The 19,150-nt window shown below is 37.7% G+C and overlaps 2 protein-coding genes across 2 annotated transcripts; one reads left to right on the top strand and one right to left on the bottom strand.

Annotated features, from left to right (window-relative positions):
- Positions 1 to 4,355: 4,355 nt before the first annotated feature.
- On the bottom strand, positions 4,356 to 13,351 carry LOC132281087 (uncharacterized). Its single transcript, XM_059782824.1, has 3 exons — positions 13,226 to 13,351; positions 5,199 to 5,462; positions 4,356 to 5,093 (listed from the first exon to the last, which is right to left on the bottom strand). The coding sequence occupies exons 1-3, from the start codon at positions 13,349 to 13,351 to the stop codon at positions 4,356 to 4,358; spliced, it is 1,128 nt and encodes a 375-aa protein (XP_059638807.1).
- A 1,325-nt stretch (positions 13,352 to 14,676) lies between these two features.
- On the top strand, positions 14,677 to 18,887 carry LOC132281088 (uncharacterized). Its single transcript, XM_059782825.1, has 3 exons — positions 14,677 to 14,716; positions 18,345 to 18,643; positions 18,735 to 18,887. The coding sequence occupies exons 1-3, from the start codon at positions 14,677 to 14,679 to the stop codon at positions 18,885 to 18,887; spliced, it is 492 nt and encodes a 163-aa protein (XP_059638808.1).
- Positions 18,888 to 19,150: the final 263 nt, after the last annotated feature.

Genomic DNA, 19,150 nt, shown 5'->3' on the forward strand with positions numbered 1-19,150 from the left:
TTTGAAGCTTCTGCTTGGCTATTTCCTTGAGCATAATAGGGTGTTCAGGTTACCATTTTCACTTGCATATCAATGCCGAGTTGTAATACTTCATTTGCTCGAAACACAGATCCATTATCGGCAACAATTGTTTCTGGTAAGCCAAATCAGTGAAAGATATGTCGCTCCAAAAACTGTATCACCATGTTATGAGTTACTGATACGTATTCCTCAGCTTTTACCCATTTGGTAAAGTAAGCGGTAGCTAAAATAATCCAATGATGACCCTTTGATGAATGAGGATTAATTTTGCCGATTAAATCCATGGCCCAACCTCTAAAAGGCCATGGTTTAACTACTAATTGCATCTCTATTGCTGAAACCCATTGCATTGGGCCATGCTTTTGACAGTCTATGCAACCTTTTGCATAAGTCATACAATCTTTTCTCATTCCAGGTCCATAATATCCATATCGACGTATCAACCACCTCATTTTTATGCCTGCTTGGTGAGCTCCACATATCCCTTCATGTACCTCCGCCATAATCTTCAAACCCTCAAACTTACTAATGTACTAAAATAACAAACCATCATCAACCGATTTTCTGTAAAGATCTCTATCCATTAACACATAATCAACTGCACTTCTTTTTATTCTTCGATCGGCTTCTGGAGTTGGATGTTGCAAGAACAATATGTAAGGGATTCGCCAATCATCATCATCTAACTCGGCAACATCAGTGGCAAAGACTTCTTTCATAACTTGATTTCTTGTTTCAGCTGATGGAAGAGATCGGCGTGTAATTTTCATTATCCTTTCCTTCATACTACTCGACACCCTGACTCTTGAAGCAATCTGTGCTAAATCATTAGCCATTTTATTCATGGCCCTCGGTCTGTATTCCAAAGTCACATTGTGAAATTGGTTGACCAATTGGGTTGCCAACAAATGGAATGGTCTCAATTGCCAATTTAAACACCTAAAGTCTTCTGAATTTTGATTAATCAATGTGGACGTCTCTGGCTGCCATTTCTAGCAGGATTTCCAAGTCAATAATTAATGCTTCATACTCGGCTTGATTATTTGAACACCTGAAATTCAAAAAGAAGGAAAATGAAGTTTGATTCCCTGTTAGGGATACTATGACTATACCAGCTCCGGAGCCTTCACTGGTACTCGACCCATCGAACATTAAAGTCCATGGGTCAGGAATATGGATGCCAAGTCAAGTTCATTAAATACTTGTGACTCAATTTCAGGCGAGGGATGATCGACAAGAAAATCCGCCAATGCCCTTCCATTAATTGCCTTTTGTGGAACATATGCAAAGTTGAACTCCATTAGTGCCAAAGCCCATTTGCCAATTCGGCATGTGATTAATGGCCTTGATAGCATATACTTTATAAGATCGGTTTGACAAGTAATATAAACCAAAACAAGTAACATATAGACTCTTAATTTCATTGCTGCAAAATACAAAGCCAAATATAATTTCTCAATCGGTGTATATCTACAATCGACTGGAGTTAAAACTCGGCTAAGATAATATATTGCTTGTTCATTTCCTGCTTCATTCTCTTGTGCTAATATAGCTCCAATGGATTCTTCAGCATTTGATAAATATAACTTCATCAGCCATTTCTTCCTTGGTAGCATCATGACAGGAGGACTCGACAAGTATTTCTTAATATGGTCAAATGCCCTCTGATGTGTATCATCCTATTTGAATTCTTCCATCGGCTTCAACTTGAGTAGCGGGGAAACACATGTAATTTCCCAACTGTATTGGCAATAAATCTCCTAAGATAGTTCACTTGCCCAATTAACCTCTGCAACTGTTTCTTGCTTCTCGGCGTACTAGCATCAATAATTGTCTTAGCTTTATTCGTATCAATCTCTATACCCCTTTGATGAACCAAGAAACCCAAAAACTTTCCTGCCGATACTCCAAAGGCACACTTTATTGGATTCATTTTTAGCTTATGAGCCCTCATCCTCTCAAATGATGCTTTGAGATGAACCAAATGCTCATTTTTTGTTACTGATTTTACTACTACATCATCAATATATACCTCCATAAACTTGCAGAGCATATCATGAAAAATAGAATTCATGGCATGCTGATATGTGGCACTAGCATTCTTCAACCCAAAAGGTATTACCACCCATTCAAAGGTTTATAGATAGACACTCAGGCTATAATCAGATTTATATAGCTGAGGAGGACATAATTTGGTGCTTTGTAGCCGCATCAATCAGTTGATCGGCTATCGGCATTGGATACTCATCTTTTGGAGTTGCCAGGTTTATGTTTCAGAAATCAACACATATACGTAATTTTTCGTTCTTCTTGATACCAGGAACTACATTTGATAACCATTCAACATACCTTATAGTTCGAATGAAGCCAGCATCCAACAATCGTTCGATTTCCACTTTGACTTTGTCTACCACCTCTTGAGATATTCGATGAGGTGGTTGTTTATATGGCTTGTAACCATCTTTGATGGGCAGTTGATGTTCTACCAGACCTCTAGATAAACCTGGCATTTCCTCATAATTCCAAGCAAAACAGTCACTGTATTGTTTCAACATGCCAATAACCTCGGCTTGTAATTCTAGTTCTAACAGTGCACTGATATAAGTTGGTCTAGGCTTTGCGTTAGTGCCTAGATTCACCTCCTTTAATGGATCCTGAGTTTCTGCTTTAAGATCATCGAGCTTAGCTAGTGCCAATTCCAAGTCTTCCAACTGAATTGCATCTAACTTTTCATTATTGAACCGATCGATCTTAGTAAGATTAACCGATGGTCCTGGCTCTATTATTGCTTCTTTTTCTAGCCGTTTCTCAGCTATATATGCTTGTACCCTAAAGCAACCGGCCCTAAAGGCCTGCTGCCAAGTAGCTTTCCTTTCAAGTTTCACTTCCATCAACAACTTCTTTAATTATAGTAAGCCGAGGGATCTCTACCTTCGGCCTAGAATTCTCCTACTGCAACTCGCCAATTTCACAATCGGCGAAACTTCTTCTCATGGTTGCCGATGTAGGTCTTCCATCAGCTCCTGTTCCCATAAATCAAATAAGAACACACTCTTCATCATACAAAATTGCATCTGCCGAGTATACTTTTGCCATAAATGGCTTGTCATCGGCATTCACTATCTTTACCTTATCTCTATCCCAAAAAATTAGCATATGGTGTAACAATGATGGAATACACATATTTGGATGAATCCAATCATGGCCCAATAACAAATTATATGAAGTTGTGGACTCGATAATAAAAATTGCCGCAAAAGACGTCCTTCCTCCAACTTCTACTTCTAAAGGAAGGATCCCTTTAGTGCTAGTAGAACCTCCATTGAAACCACAAATTGCTACATCAGTAGGAATGACATCTTCCATACTCTTGCCGAGTTTCTTTAATGTGTTAGCTGGAATAACATTCAGAACCAAGCCATTATCTATCAAGACTCGACTAATAGGTTGACCTTCTACCCATATCTTAACATACAAAGGCTTGAGTTGTTGAGCCATTGCTAACAATGGTTTTTCGAAAACTACTTTCTCTGCCGATTCTGAAGAAAGAATTGATAAATTCCAAATCGGCTAAGCCTTTTTTTTAATACTTGCATTTGATGCTGATGGGGCTTGGAACATTGCTAGTAAGACAAATGTCATATTACATAACATTTCATCTAGGAAATTACCAAACTGAATTTTGAACTCATTGTTGCGTCTGGGCTACGTAGGTTGATGCTCCTTATCCAGTTGATCTGGAATACCGATTTCCTCGGCTGGTACTACTTTGCTTCTTTCCTTGGCTTTCTTTTTTACCTCAGCCCTTCTCCTTTTTTAGATCGAGTTAGGCCTTCATTCTGATATTGTTGAGCTTTAGGGAATTTTGGATGATTAACTCGATTCCATTTGTCCTCCGCTGAGTTTGTTTTGGGTTTTACAGTCCGTACCTTATATAAATTGGCTCCCTTTTGTACCCAAATTTCTAATTGAACTGGTAACTGCCTTTTAAAACAAAGATCCCGATTTTGTGGATGAGATCGGCTAGATATATCTTCTTGCCGATTCTCCTTCTCCGCCTTCACACAACTGCTAGTGTAACTATCTTGCCGAGGCTTTTCACCAGGATTGATTGGGAAGGTAAGTCTTTTGAAAATTCCTTTCTTCTTTGGTTGAACCTCCATTGTCTCTTCTTCTTTAGACTTCTGCTTTCCCTTGCAATTTGGGCAACAACCCTGATCTATCAGAGCCAATTAGGCCTCTCTCAACTGTTTCTGCAGCTCTACCATCTTTTCAAAAGTCACATTTGATGAAAGAAACTCACCTAATGCATTTTCAACCTCTTGCCGATCTTCTCACTTGGCAAAGTTTATCACATTAGTAGATGCGATCTTGGGGAATGGGTTAGTATCCACTTTCATGGTCTCTGAACTTTTCTCTGGGAACTTTAAAGTACATTCGTTGATAGCCTTCTGTAATACACCTCGTAGAACAATACAATCATTAGTAGCATGGTTCCAAGAATTATGATACTTACAATATTTTTTTCCTTTCAAGTCACTTGCTGATGGAATCCTATGCCCTTTAGGCAAAAATATCATCTTATCGGCCATCAAGTGATCAAAGATTTGATCTGTTTTTGATAAGTCGAACGAATAATTCTTCCCGGTATCGGCAGGACCTTTCCTCGCTGCCGATGTTGATGTTGATGATGCATTGCCCCCCGTGGTCGGTTTAGGTTTAACCAACGCCTCACAAACGTATGGCTTTTTGATATTGACTTCTGCAACGTCAACATCTAATTCATCTCCAACTTCTGCTGAGAATACCTCATAATTAGGGTCCTTGTACCAAGTACCCTTAAAAGAATTCTTCCTTTCTTTCTCTTCTTTTAGTATTTTTTCATACCGAGAATCCATGTTTGCTAAGTTGAAGAGATCTTGAAACTCAACCCCATCAAACCTCTTGCGATGTTCAATGTCTGGACCATTCAATGCCAACTTGATGTATTCTGGTTCTGGCAAACTTACTCGGCATTTGAGTTTAACCTTTCTGAACCTGGTAACAAAAGTCTCAACCGATTTGCTCGGTAACTAAGATAATCGACATATGTCTGCTAGCGTAGCCTCTATCTCTGTTCGGTAGAATTGGGTATGGAACACCTCCTCCATCTCATCCCAAGTCTGAATAGAATTTACCGGTAAATTACTGTACCATTCAAATGCCACCCTGGCAAGAGAACTAGAAAATAACCTCATCCTTAACCAAGGGCTAGGACCTGCTTCACCACATTGTGCAATGAACCTTGCAATATGCTGCACCGTAGAGAAATTCTCTTCGTCACTGTACATAGAAAAATTGGGATACCGATAATTTCTAGGCAGCTCATGAGCATTGACATGGTCAAGATACGGCTTTCTGTATACTGGCCGAGCATGTCTGCGACCCTGTGCTACTTCGGCCTATATTAAAGCCAAAATCTGAGCCCTATCAATCCCTGCATTTCTTCCTGGAGGATCATTTGGGTTGCATGTAGGCCTGACCCACTCTTTTATTATTTTTAGGTGCTCGTCAGTTCCACGATTAGAGCTTGGTACTACGTAGGATTGCTTACCTATTAGCTTTGGATCTTATTTCAGTTATTTCATTTTACAGTTGGAATTTTTATTAGGGGTCCACTAGATGGATTCTTGAGTTGTTAATTAATTGGAGGTTTTGGAGTTGGATTTTATGTTATTATTTTAAGGATTTTCAGTTAGAGTTCTTTTCAGTTATTTTTATTTATTTCTTATTATTTCATCTTGTATTCTATGTTCATTAAAGTATTTATTGTCTGATATTTCCCTCGGGTTTGGGCCTGGGCCTGATCAACCCGTGTCTCAGATCCGAGGGGTATCACAGTTGGTATCAGAGCACTCCAGGTTCAAGTGTCTCTAGGATGTTTCGTATTAAGACTTCCGCGTAGCGTTATCTCTTGATTAGAGCTTAAGTTTAGGATTCATAGTATTCCTTCCCGGTTCGTTTAGAGAGTACTGATGTCAAGTTTATTCTGTAATTGCAGAATGTTTGGCACTAGGAAAAGGATGGGGTCCGCGATGAAAGTAAAGATAGGCCCAAGGCCGAGGAAGGTTACTCCGGTGATTCCCCTACGAAGGCCGACCAAGAAGGCGGAATTGGAGACCAGGGAGTTGATTCCAGTAGGCGTTGCTTCAGAGTATAAGTCAAGGAAAGTTTCTTATGTGCGGGATTGGCCACCATACTATGGACCTAACACAACTTCGGTGGTGCTCGAAGCTGAGCCAAGCGGAGAGGAAGACCCCAAAGAAGATCAGGATGGGGGAGATACCAGAGTATCCAAGATGGAGGGCACCAGAGTTCAAGAATGACTACTTTTTTAAAGAGTACTTTGAATTACTAGTAATGGAGGAGGTATTAGTAAGAATGTAGTACGGATTTAATCACGTATATTAGGATTATGTTAAAGAATACCTTACGGTTATTTGTTTGATAGTTTTGGTTTGGAAAAGTTCTTAATAAAGTGAACTAATAGTTTTGGCTATTCTATTGTGTTTTGTGATGGCATTTTTGTGGTTTATATACACATGGTTTTATTAGGCTGTATTAGAATGTGTATGTTGGGCTCATAAATGTCTATCACAGTAGAGAGATTGGTTTTGCTTAGGCAAACAGATATTTGCTTGTTGTACATCATGTTGAGATAGGATGATTACCAAGGAGTTTGTGAGAGAACTTGTGTAAATCAATATGGTAGGTTTGGTTTAGAAGGTGGAATTCCCAGGATAGAACAATAGTCTGAATATGGGAAGATTGCGGGGTATTTTGTTCACTTTATATGTTTTGCTCTACGGAATATTCAGAAACAGGGAATTTTTATAAATTGGTTGGTGATACACTTATACAATAAACCTTAGGATATTTGTTTTAGGCAACACTGCCATATAGGATGGACATGTGACACTAAATTTTGGTAGACTCAGATTTCTAGCAAATCTTTTAGTCCTGGACATGCACACTTATGATGTGATATTTGGGATGGATTGGTTGTCTCACTACCTTGCCTAAGTTAATTGTTTTAATAGGTCAGTTGTTTTCACCATACCTAGACATGATATGTATGTCGTCGCTATGCCACGTTCTAGCAGGATCACTAGCACCTATTTGTTCCATGTGGAAGAAGAAACGGAGGAGGGGACTACTGTATCATTGGATAATATACCAATTGTACAAGATTTCCCGGATGTATTTCAGGAGATTCCAGGGTTGCCGCTTAGTTGCAAGATCGACTTTGTGATAGACTTAGCTCCAAGTACTACGCCTATTGGTAGGGCACCTTATAGGATGACACCAGTGGAGATGCGTGAGCTGAGGGATCAGATTCAACAGCTACTCAGCCAGGGTTTCATTCGCAGGAGTACTTCACCCTGAGGAGCGCCAGTGTTATTTGTGAAGAAGAAGGATGGTTCGCTCCGCCTGTATATAGATTACAGGGAGTTGAACAAGGTTACAATTTGTAACAAGTATCCTTTGCCCCGGATTGATGACTTGTTTGATCAGTTGAAGGGAGCTACCTATTTTTCTAAGATTGATCTGCGGTCTGGATATCATCAATTTCGGGTTCGAGAGCAGGACGTTCTGTGGACAGCGTTTCTCACTAGATATGGATCTTATGAGTTTCAGGTGATGCCGTTCGGGTTGACTAATGCACCAGCAGTCTTCATGGATTTGATGAACATGGTCTTCAAAGCCTATTTGGATCAGTTTGTCATTGTTTTTATTGATGATATCTTGATCTATTCTAGGTCTGAGGACGATCGTGCTAGACATCTACGGATAGTTTTGCAGATGCTTCGTGAGCACCAGTTGTATGCCAAGTTCGAGAAATGTGAATTTTGGCAGCGGGAGGTGAAGTTTTTGGGTCACGTGGTGTTAGAAAGGGAAATAGCGATGGATCCAGCCAAGGTTTCAGCAGTGGTTAAGTGGGGACAGCCTACTTCACCTACCGAGATTTGGAGTTTCCTCGGTTTGGCAGGATATTACAGGAGGTTTATCTAGGGGTTCTCAAAAATAGCAGGACCACTTACTTATCTGACTAAGAAAGGTGTACGGTTCGTGTGGGATGAACATTGTCAGAAAGCTTTTGATGAGCTGAAGACTAAGTTGACTTCTGCACCGGTTTTGTCTACCCCATAGAGTGGGATAGAGTGTCTGGTCTACATGGCTACTTCGTTGCAGGGTCTTGGATGTGTTCTGATGCAGGAGGAGCGACTGATTTTGTATGGATCTCGGAAGCTTAAGTCTCATGAGCTTAATTATCCAACGCATGATTTGGAGTTGGCAGCTGTGGTCTTTGCCTTACGGATTTGGAGGCATTATCTGTTGGGTGAGTCCTTTAGATTGTTTAGTGATCACAAGAGTCTGCAGTACTTGTTCACTCAGCGGGAGCTGAATATGAGACAGCGCAGATGGTTGGAATTTGAAAAAGACTATCACTTTTCTATACAGTATCATCTAGGGAAAGCGAATGTGGTGGCGGATGCACTCAGTTGCCGACCTGTCGGTAGTCTTTCTGCTCTATTTACCACTGAGTGGAATACTTTGAGGATAGTGGATGAGTTGTCGGATGCTTTCATGGCTTGCATGGTAGTTACACCTTCTATCATTCACAAGGTTTTGAAGGCACAACTCACGGATCAGCAGTGTATTGATAAAGTTGCAGAGATAGCTTCAGGAGAGGTTCCATTCTACTATGTTGGGGCTGATAGAGGTTTAGGTACAAGGGACAGTTAGTGGTACCTTCTGCTGATGATTTAAGGAAGAATGTGATGACTATGACTCACCACTCTGAGTTTTCTGTTCATCCAGGAGGCGACAAGATGTATCAGGATATGAAGCGGCAGTTTTAGTGGGCAGGTATGAAAAGGGACATTGCTCTTTTTGTCTCGTGATGTAGGACTTGTCAGATGGTCAAGATTGATCATCAAAGGCCGCCAGGAGCTCTACAGCCACTGCCGATATCGGAGTGGAAGTGGGAGAGTATTTCTATGGATTTTGTGGAAGGGTTGCCAAATTTCTTCAAGGATCACAATTCCATTTGGGTTATCATGGACAGATTGACGAAGTCAGCTCATTCTTGCCTATTCGTACTGACTTCACTTCGGAGCAGTTGGTGAGACTTTACATTACAGAGATTGTGAAGTTGCATGGCATTCCATTGTCTATTATATCGAACAGGGATTTGAGCTTTGTGTCAGGATTCTGAAAGAGTTTTCAACAGGCTTTGGGTACAGAGTTGCACCTTAGTACTGCTTATCATCCTCAGACTGATGGTCAGACTGAGATGGTTAATCAAATCATAGAGGATATGCTTCGATCGTGCATTCTTGATTTCAAGGGCCACTGGGAGGATTATTTACCGCTTGTGGAGTTTGCTTATAACAATAGTTTCCAGAAGACTATTGGGATGGCACCATTTGAGGCGTTATAGGGCCGACCGTGTTGATCGCCTATTTGTTGGATGAAGGTTGGTGAGAGCAGATTCTTGGGTCCTGAGTTTATCAACGATACTTCTGAGAAGATCGCTCTTATTCGGGATCGCATGCGTACTGCCCAGAGTAGGCAGAAGAGCTATGTTGATCGTCGCACTCGTGCTTTGGAGTTTCAGGTTGGGGATTAGGTTCTACTCAAAGTGTCTCCTATGAAATGAGTCATACGCTTTGGGAAGAAAGGGAAGTTGTCACCGTGATTTGTCGGTCCATTTATGATTGCGGATCGAGTTAGAGCTGTTGCTTATCGGTTGGCACTTCTGGATAATTTGGATCGTGTGCACAATGTATTCCATGTTTCCATGTTGCGAAAATTTCTGCGCGATGAGGATCGTTATTAGCATATCGATGTTAGGGAGATTGAGTTGCAGTCGGATGCAACTTATTTGGAGCCACCGTGTCGTATTGTCGACCGGCGGGATCAAATCCTTCATAACAACGTTATTCCATTAGTTTGTGTTCAGTGGAGTCATCACAATAAGGCTAAGTCCACTTGGGAACGAGAGGATGTCATTCGCTCGCAGTTTCCTGAAATATTAGAAGAAGGTAAGAGCGAATTCCGAGGATGGAATTCCTTTTGTTAGGGGGGAAGAATGTAATATCCCTAATTTTAAAAGGGTATTCCTGGTAGTTAATTGCATATTTTCTGGTATTTAATTGCATTTTTTTTTTTATAGGATCATATGTGTTTTATATTGTGGTGCTTTAAGTGATTATTATTTAATTTGAATTATTTATTTAATTTGAATTATGTGTTTATTTGAGTTATTTGTTTTATTTGAATTATTTGTATTATTAAATTAATTATATGATTTATTTGTGATATTTGAATTAATTAAATTAAGTGCTTTAATATTACGTAATTTAAACTGTTTACGTTAACTATTTTAATAGTATTAGGGTTTTACTTTACCCGCATGTCGCCGACTTGGTTAGAGAATGGATTCTGGGGTTATGTTTCCTGTTCCTAAAGGAATTAGAATTAGGTTAAAGTCTAGTGGTGCCTATATATATATTCATTATACAGTTGTTTAGGGTTACACACAAAATCCTATTCACTTATACTGTGAGACAGAAAGAAACAGAGAGCGAAAACTAGAAAGGTTACCAGAGAGGTTCAAGGATAATTGGACGAGGTGTTTCTAGGTTGAACCAAAGCACTGGAGGAGCAGACTTGTAGTTTAGGACACAAACATATCATATAGAAACTATGGAATTAGAGTTTCCAATCTGAAACTCAAAGGCAAGTCTCTGTTCTTTTCTTTCCTATGAATCTGTGTTCTGTGCATGCTTAGTTAGACTCCAGGAATTAAACTAAGTTTTAATTACATCGTTTATACATGTTAAATCAGTTTTTAGCATCATTGAATTAAATCTGTTGTGCTGTTGTTACAAGTGCAGTGTATATATGGTTGTTATTTGCTTTAAACATTGATATGTAAATAAATTCTTAGTTGTATAATTCTATCTTGTGATCAATCTGGGATGAGGATGGAACCATAAAACATGTAATAAAACTGAATTCAAAGACTGGAAACCACCGGAGTCGGAGAAGACAACAGAAGAACAGACGTTATCCTTGAAGTGGAGAAGGCTCTCCTTGAAGTAGAGAAGGCTCTCCTTGAATAAAGAAGGCTCTCTGAGTTTAAGAGCCTTCTTTTTCTCTTGGTATTGCATAAAACTGAGTTTTTATGTTCTGTTTGGCTGAGACTGTGTTTCCTAAAACAGTTTAAAGGATATTGGATGGTGTAGTTCATTGCTCAGGACTTAAGAATATGTTGAAAAACATGTTTACAATTAGTTATTGGGGACGAAATTAACATAAGGTGAAACACAGAACCGTATGTGGAAAATTGAATAATCAACCTAGGTTGGGTACTGATTTGCAATTTGATTTCTTTGCATGTTCTTAAATTTTGAATCATGTTTTGCAGCTCTGTTATAAGCATGTTGTTGTTCAATAATGTGTATGCTTAGTTGGAATAAACTGATGCTTAAATCTATACATAAATGCACCAGTTATGGTACTGTTTGAAGAAGCAAGTTGCATAAACCTGTTTTATCAATTTAATGGACTGAAACTTGGATTCTGAATCTTTCAGTGGAGGCATGGTTTAGTTACACCCATGTTAAACTATACTTACGCTTATTTTGGAATGTGGTTGATTAATAATTATACTAATTTTGTCAACTATGTTAACTGGAGGATAGTATACACCGGTATGGGACGGTGGCATACCAGGTATGGATTGGTTCAAACACTCAGCCTACCTAATCTGGATTGAGGTTCAGATTAACAATAAAAGTTAAGTCTGACTTCTGTTAGTGTCAGGTCAGTAAGTAACTGAATGACATAATTAGATTTCTGGGATGAATTGTTATACAAATATCGAGCCACTATATCAGATGGATAGTATTCTGTATTAGGAGGACACGGACTTTACATATTTATGTTATGATGCCATGGTATGAGCTTGAGTTTCATGACCATGGTTAGGGTGCGTATATTGCCTAGGATGGATAGCTGAGCAGAGGTGTTGTTCCCTGGTAGGTCTAGGTACACATGACCACGTAATGTGCGATTTGCATGGTATCTCTACTCACGCTGAGACAGACCTATTGGACTAGTGAGCGTCCTATAGTGTGTAGTATATACATATATGGACTACTCTAGATATTGTTGAGTCTATTTAAGATGTATCTGCGTATTGGATTCTTGTTTGGATCATAGTAGATCAGGATTTGTATGTGGGCCTGACCCACTCTTTTATTATTTTCAGGTGCTCATCAGTTCCAGGGTTAGAGCTTGGTCGTGCAGAGCAGATACAGACTTCTATTGCACCGACTACGTAGGATTGCTTACTTATTAGCCTTGGATCATATTTCAGTTATTTCATTTTACAGTTGAAATTTTTATTAGGGGTCCACTAGATGGATTCCCGAATTGTTAATTAATTGGAGGTTTTGGAGTTGGATTTTATGTTATTATTTTGAGGATTTTCAGTTAGGGTTCTTTTTAGCTATTTTTATTTATTTCTTATTATTTCATCTTGTATTCTGTGTTCATTAAAGTATTTATTGTTTGATATTTCCCTCATGTTTGGGCCTGGGCCTGATCAATCCGTGTCTCAGATCCGAGGGGTATCACAATTGCCGACCACTTCTTGCTGATCTCTCACTAGTGGAATCGGCTGCACATTGGGACGCTGCACATGCTGATCATTCATTTGTGGCTGGTACACCGGCACTGTATTCACTACTAGCGGACCTGATAAGATTGGTGGATTTCCCATTGGCATGCCGAGTGTATGATTCGGCACACTGTCAATTGTAATACCAAGTCCTGCACTTGGCGGTACGGTGCTTGTTTGAGGCCCTTGGGATATATGTACCAATGGCGCCGTCATATGCTAAAATATGGACTCATTGGCATGAGATGCTTCGGCTTGATCATGTCAGCTTTGATTAGCCGATATATTGGTTTCAAGTTTTTGATTCATCTTCTCCAACTGAGCGTACATCATTTGGTTTAACTCCCCCGTCATCGACCTCATCTCATGAATTTGAGAAACCAAAAGCTGATTTGATTCTCCCATTTGAGATCTCACCTCGTCGATCTGTGCTTGCTAGGCATCGATTTTTTGCATAATTGATTCCAGTACCCGACCCAAAGGAACGTCGGATGGAATAAAAGAGTCGGCAACATCGCCTATGCTGATCTGTTGATTTTCTTCATCAGTATTGTCACCTGTAGCCACACCTTTCGAATTTCTTAGCTTTGGAGGCATTTTTACTATAATTTGCTCACCTTATGGGGTCCCACCGGGTGTGCCAAGAATGTTGACCCTAAAATCGGCTAACTCGAGTCGATCTTAATTTGATGTAAACCGGGCATGCCAGAACCACCTGGGTGATTCGATTGTGAATAGTCAAAGTTAGTCCCTTTGAGAAGGTTGACTTTCAGACGATGCGAGGAAAAAGGGAATAATAAAATTCCTCTTTTGAGTTCAAAAATGCCTTAGTTAAAAGGACTTTCCATAAACAATTTATAGTAACGTGACAAGAAAATAGAAAGGGGAAGAAAGTAGATATAGCAAGAAGAGAAAGGAGAAGAATGAGAAGGGAGAAAGAGAGAGATCAAGAGATTGAGATAGAGAGATAGAGATAAAGAAGAAATAGCAAGGATGCTATTCTTAGAAAGGACTTGAGAAAGCAAACAAATAACTTAAAAGATTCTGAGGGTGCTGGACCTTTTGCACAGCATGCCTCTATGTTTATTTGTAGAGTAAATAGTAAAACAAAAATCTAAATATAAGCATCCTAGTTGTGTTATAATACATCTAAATAATTATTCAAATCTAATTAATCCTAACTAAATACTAACTCTTAACTCCATTCAAATACAAGATAAATATATAACTCTTCTCTAATGTAATTACAATTCAAACATCTTCTATCCTATTTGCAACGCCCTTGTATGTAGATTTGTTCCTTTGTAATTTCTGCCATGTCATCCAAACCAACCACAATCCATGTGACGAGTGAAGCCCAACATTCTCCTAACTGTATCATACTACCCCAACCGAAGACCAGATCAATTGTTCACCAAAATGGGTGCCAACAGATAGAAGTTGTCTGTAAATTTGTCCTTGGGTCTTAAACCGCCTTCTTATTAGTAGCACATAATGTGTGTTCTCATGCATGCTCGTGTCTCCTTAAAAGATGAGACGGACCTGTCATTGGACCCCACTGTGTGTGTGTGTTTATTCTCTTGAATTTTAAGTTTTTAACATTTGGCTAGGCGAGGGGAGAGTTTGAGGTCGTTCTGTAATTTTCTTCACGTCTTCTGGTGCTGAAAGTACTGGGGATGTTCGACTCTGATAGTGTGGTATTCTTTTGACACCAACTAGTTTACGATTGATATGAATAGCACTGTGTAGCAGAATTACAAGTTGCACAGCTAGAGCTCTTTGTTTTGCTGGAAGATCGCAACTGAACCAAGCCACTCTATTTAGTATGCATATTTACTGGACCAATTTGCTCATCATACCGGCAAAAGTTTGTGACAAAATGAATCAAATCATGTAGAGATTCTTGTGGGGAGGTAAATGGTATGGCGAAATATAGAGCAAAGATTGAATGGGAACAGGTAGGTATGCAGTCCCAAGCATGCAGGAGGACTGGGCATTCATGATATTCAGTGCTGAAAGTACTGGGGATGTTCGACTCTGATAGCGTGGTATTCTTTTGATACCAATTAGTTTTCGATTGATGTGAATAGCAGAATTACAAGTTAGACAGCAAGTGTTGAAAAAAATTATGTGACTTAGGTTCCATCAATGTAGATAGTCACGAACCATATGGACTAGCTTAAACAAACCCAAACTCTTGGGAAAGATTTCTTAATTTGGGCCTCCAACTGGAAACAAAAACTGAAAAGAATCCGAGTCATGGTTTGAAAATTAGGTTTGGCTAGTTTTGTGTATCATGTGTGGAAGGAAAGAAATAAAAGAAGCAAATCACTACTAAATATGTGGGTTAATGTGTGGTTGGAGGTGGGTAGGGACATGGATTGAAGGAAGTGTAGAGGATGAGGTTGTAGTTGTGTATTATGCTTGTGAATAATTGATATCATGGAATATATTATGCTTCTGAATACATTATCAATCATGCAATAATAATAATAAGTAATTTAAAGTACATTAATAAAAGTAAGATAATCCACGATCATGCATACCAGATGTTAACGTGGAAAGATCACCAAACCTAACCAGCTGGTAAATCAATCTACTAAATATGAAGAAAGAAATGTACCTACAACCTAAGTCTAATCACTATTCTTGATCCAACTCTCTTAGTTGATATCCATACAACAAGACGCCTAATCCTCGGTACCCTCCATGGCTATTCTCTCATCTATCTACTGCATTCAGCGAGCGATACACAATACACAATGTTAGATACAAAAAATGGACTCTATATCAAAAGTCTGAATATTTGATTGATGTATGATTTGTTCTGAAATTAGGTGTTAGGATCATATCAAATCTGACTAGAAAAAGATACATCCTCTTAATTTGAATTGATAAATCGTGGAAAAAGATACATCCTCCTAATTCGAATTGGTGAATCTATTTTATGTGAGTAGAGACATGGGGCATGTGACAGCACCCTATAATTGAAATGGATCAAAAGAGTGTTGACAAGTATAATTCCAGGCATTAACGCCATGGACAGACTTTTGGGGTTCACATGACTCCATGAGTTCCCAGATGGGAGATAGATGCTTGAATGGCATAACCAATTTACCATGTCTAAATTAAGGTGTCCACACCAAGATGAGAAAGAGTCAACGATTTGGACACGAATAAATTTTTTTTTGGCAATAAAAATCAACTACTAATAATAGCAAATGCAAACTGAACTTTTAGCAAAAATTTCTCTCCAACAGTAATAGCATTATCTATAAAAATTACCCACTTAAATTTCAATCCTCAGTGTCAAGTCAGTTTTTATATATATATATATATATATATATATATATATATATGTATGTATGTATATTATTTTTAAGTAATCAAGGTATTCAGAAATTTGCCCGACTAAAATATTGATATAAGGAAATAAAGAATAATAGGAAGCCGACTAAAATACTGATATAAGGAAATAAAGGATAATAAGAAGGATGAGTACTCTTTTACAAATTTTCATTTGCACAAATATGGATGAAAGATATGAGAAAAACAAGTGAACTTATTATAGAAATTTTTAATTACTACATTACCCTTCATAAATATTTAATAAATTCCATAAATAAAGTAAGGGATGGTTTTAATGGTAAAAATAACTTAAAAATTTATCTTTCTTTTTGTTGTACCGATCAAATTAAATTGTCAGTTTTTTTTATTCTTTTCCATCTAACCAAATAAAAAGAGAGAAACCCTATCTCTTCTCCAGGAATATCTCAGTCATCCTTTTTTTTCTCTTTTCCATTCAATTTTTTTCCTTCTTACGCATCATAAGGATTACTACTGCGAACATAATTTGAGTCTTATTTGATTTGTGTGGAAAGATCACTTTGCTTGGATTTCATTGAAACATCATTAAAACGATTGCGTGCAAAATGATAGTCAATAAACTATGCAACTTTAATCTGGACAAACATAATAGATGAAATTATTATTTTTACTCGTTTAATGGTTTTGTTATATTCTCGATCTAATAGATATAATTAAATAAAATATATTTGAATAGATTCACACCCTTATTCTCATACTCTTCCATGTATTACAGAGCAATGATGCATTGTCTTACTTACGTGTATAAATCGATTGTAATATAATTTTTTCTCCAATATTAGTCTTGGTATATGCACAGAGGGAAATATAATTCAAAAATTAGAAAATTGCAATTGAAATAAAAAGAGATGAAAAATTGATATGGAAAAAGAAAACACATAGAGAAGAAAAAATGATAAGTTATATGTAATAAGAGAAGTTGTAAAGCAAAACTATTGTTAATTAAAATTTTAATTTTGTCTCTGGTAAATTCAAATTTTGAAAGAACAAAATAAAAGTACTTCGATTATAGTTTGAGAAAGATATATAATTATTAACTTGATGAGAGACTAATGATAAAAAGTATCATTTTAAACAAAACTCCACACATTTTTATAAAACAGTATTATTAGGAACAAAATATAAAATACTTTAATAACTTATATAAGGAGTAATTATTGAATTTTTTATTTAACAAGTGACACCTAAAAATATTAGCTTATATAATATTGGAAAATGATATTTCAACTGAAGTATCTGGCCGATTACTTTGACAGAATCTATGTGGCCTGTCCAGCTAGGCCACTTCCATCTCTCTCTCTCTTATCTCTTCTCTCTCCTTTCTTTCTTTTTCTCATTCTATTTCTCTCTCTAATATCTCACTCACCGGGAAAGAAGCAAAAAGTGGGTCTGTTCTGAAGCTGGTTCGTCGGCGCCGAAGAATACTTCCCTCTCTTTCTCTTTCCCTTTCCTTTCTTTGTTTTTCTCATTCTATTTCTCTCTCTAATATATATATATATATATATGAATATGACATATGATATGAAGTTGCAACCATACCCTAAAAATCAAAGGTTGTTTCTTTCTTCAAGTTAAGATGGTAAGAAATATTTCTCCTTTTATTTTATTTATTCTTTTTTTAATTGTTAAAATTGTTTACCTGGACTACCATGTGTATTCTGCCAAACTAATCTGCCAAAATCATCGGCCTATCTATCACGACCCTATAATATTATTTGTTGTTATTGACATTTTTGTCATTTTTGTATCATAGCACTTCAAATTTCACTTCTTCCTAGCTTCAAATACTCGCATATGAATATTATTAAAGGCTAAAACGATTCAAGTTAAAATTTAATTTTGAAAATTATAAGTTATATTTGTTTCCAAGCTAACTATTTTTATTTTTTTATTTTTTGCCAATAAAATGTTTTGAAAATTTTTGGAGGGGCCCAATTGAATTTTTTTTTCCCAATAAATTGCACAATGTAAAAGTAAATTTTTTGGCTTTTCTCAAATAAAAGTAATTTTTTTGGTTTTTCTCAAATAAATTGATACAGTAGACCTTTTCTCAAATAAAAGTAAATTTTTTGTGTGGAGGGTTTATCGCGATTGTTATCTACTGCTTTAAACCATGGTGAGATTTCTGGAATTCAGATTTCTAGGCGAGCCCCTAAGATTTCCCATCTCCTATTTGCTGATGACAGTTAATTATTTTGCAAAGCTGATAAAGAAGAGGTGAAAAGGCTAGTTGTTGTTTTGAGAGAGTATGAGACGGCTTCAGGTCAAGCAATTAATTTGGAAAAGTCGGCTACTTTCTTTAGCAAGAACACAGATGAGCAGTTGCGGATGGAGCTACGTGATCTTTTAGGGATTGTTCGAGAAGGTGTGCAAGAGAGATATTTGGGTTTACCGTCAGTTGTGGGTCGTTCAAAGAAGGAAGTTTTCAGCTATATAGAAAGAAGAGTGTCAGACAACATTCAAAGTTGGAAAGGGAAATTGCTATCTGCAGGAGGTAAAGAGGTTCTTATCAAAAGTGTGCTCCAGGCTATCCCTGCGTATACTATGGTTTGCTTTAAATTGTCTCAAGACGTATGTACTTGCACACGGGCAGATTTCAAAATTTTGGTGGGCGGATTCAAATGGAAAGGATAAGACTCATTGGATTAATTGGAAGCAGTTAACAAAGGTAAAGGCAAATGGGGGATTGGGATTTCGCGATATACATGCTTTTAACTTAGCTTTCTTGGCAAAACATGGGTGGTGATTTCAAGTTGAAAGAAAAGGTCTACTGTATCACTTGTTGAAAAGCAAATACTTCCCTCATTGTGATTTTTTGGACGCTACTAAAAGGTCTAATGCTTCGTGGGCTTGGCAGAGTATTATTAAGGCAAAAAATTTAGTGAAGGAAGGTCTATGTTGGCATGTGGGGGATGGGACGGATATGAGAATTTGGGATGATTATTGGATACCTGATAAGGGTAATCCCAGGTTGTATTCTCAAATTGTTGACCCGTCAGTTTTTAGGGT

This window comes from Cornus florida, unplaced genomic scaffold, assembly GCF_030987335.1.
Source record: "Cornus florida cultivar Cherokee Brave unplaced genomic scaffold, ASM3098733v1 CherokeeBrave_3.0.0_Hap2_Chr11, whole genome shotgun sequence".
Taxonomy (NCBI): Eukaryota; Viridiplantae; Streptophyta; class Magnoliopsida; order Cornales; family Cornaceae; genus Cornus; species Cornus florida.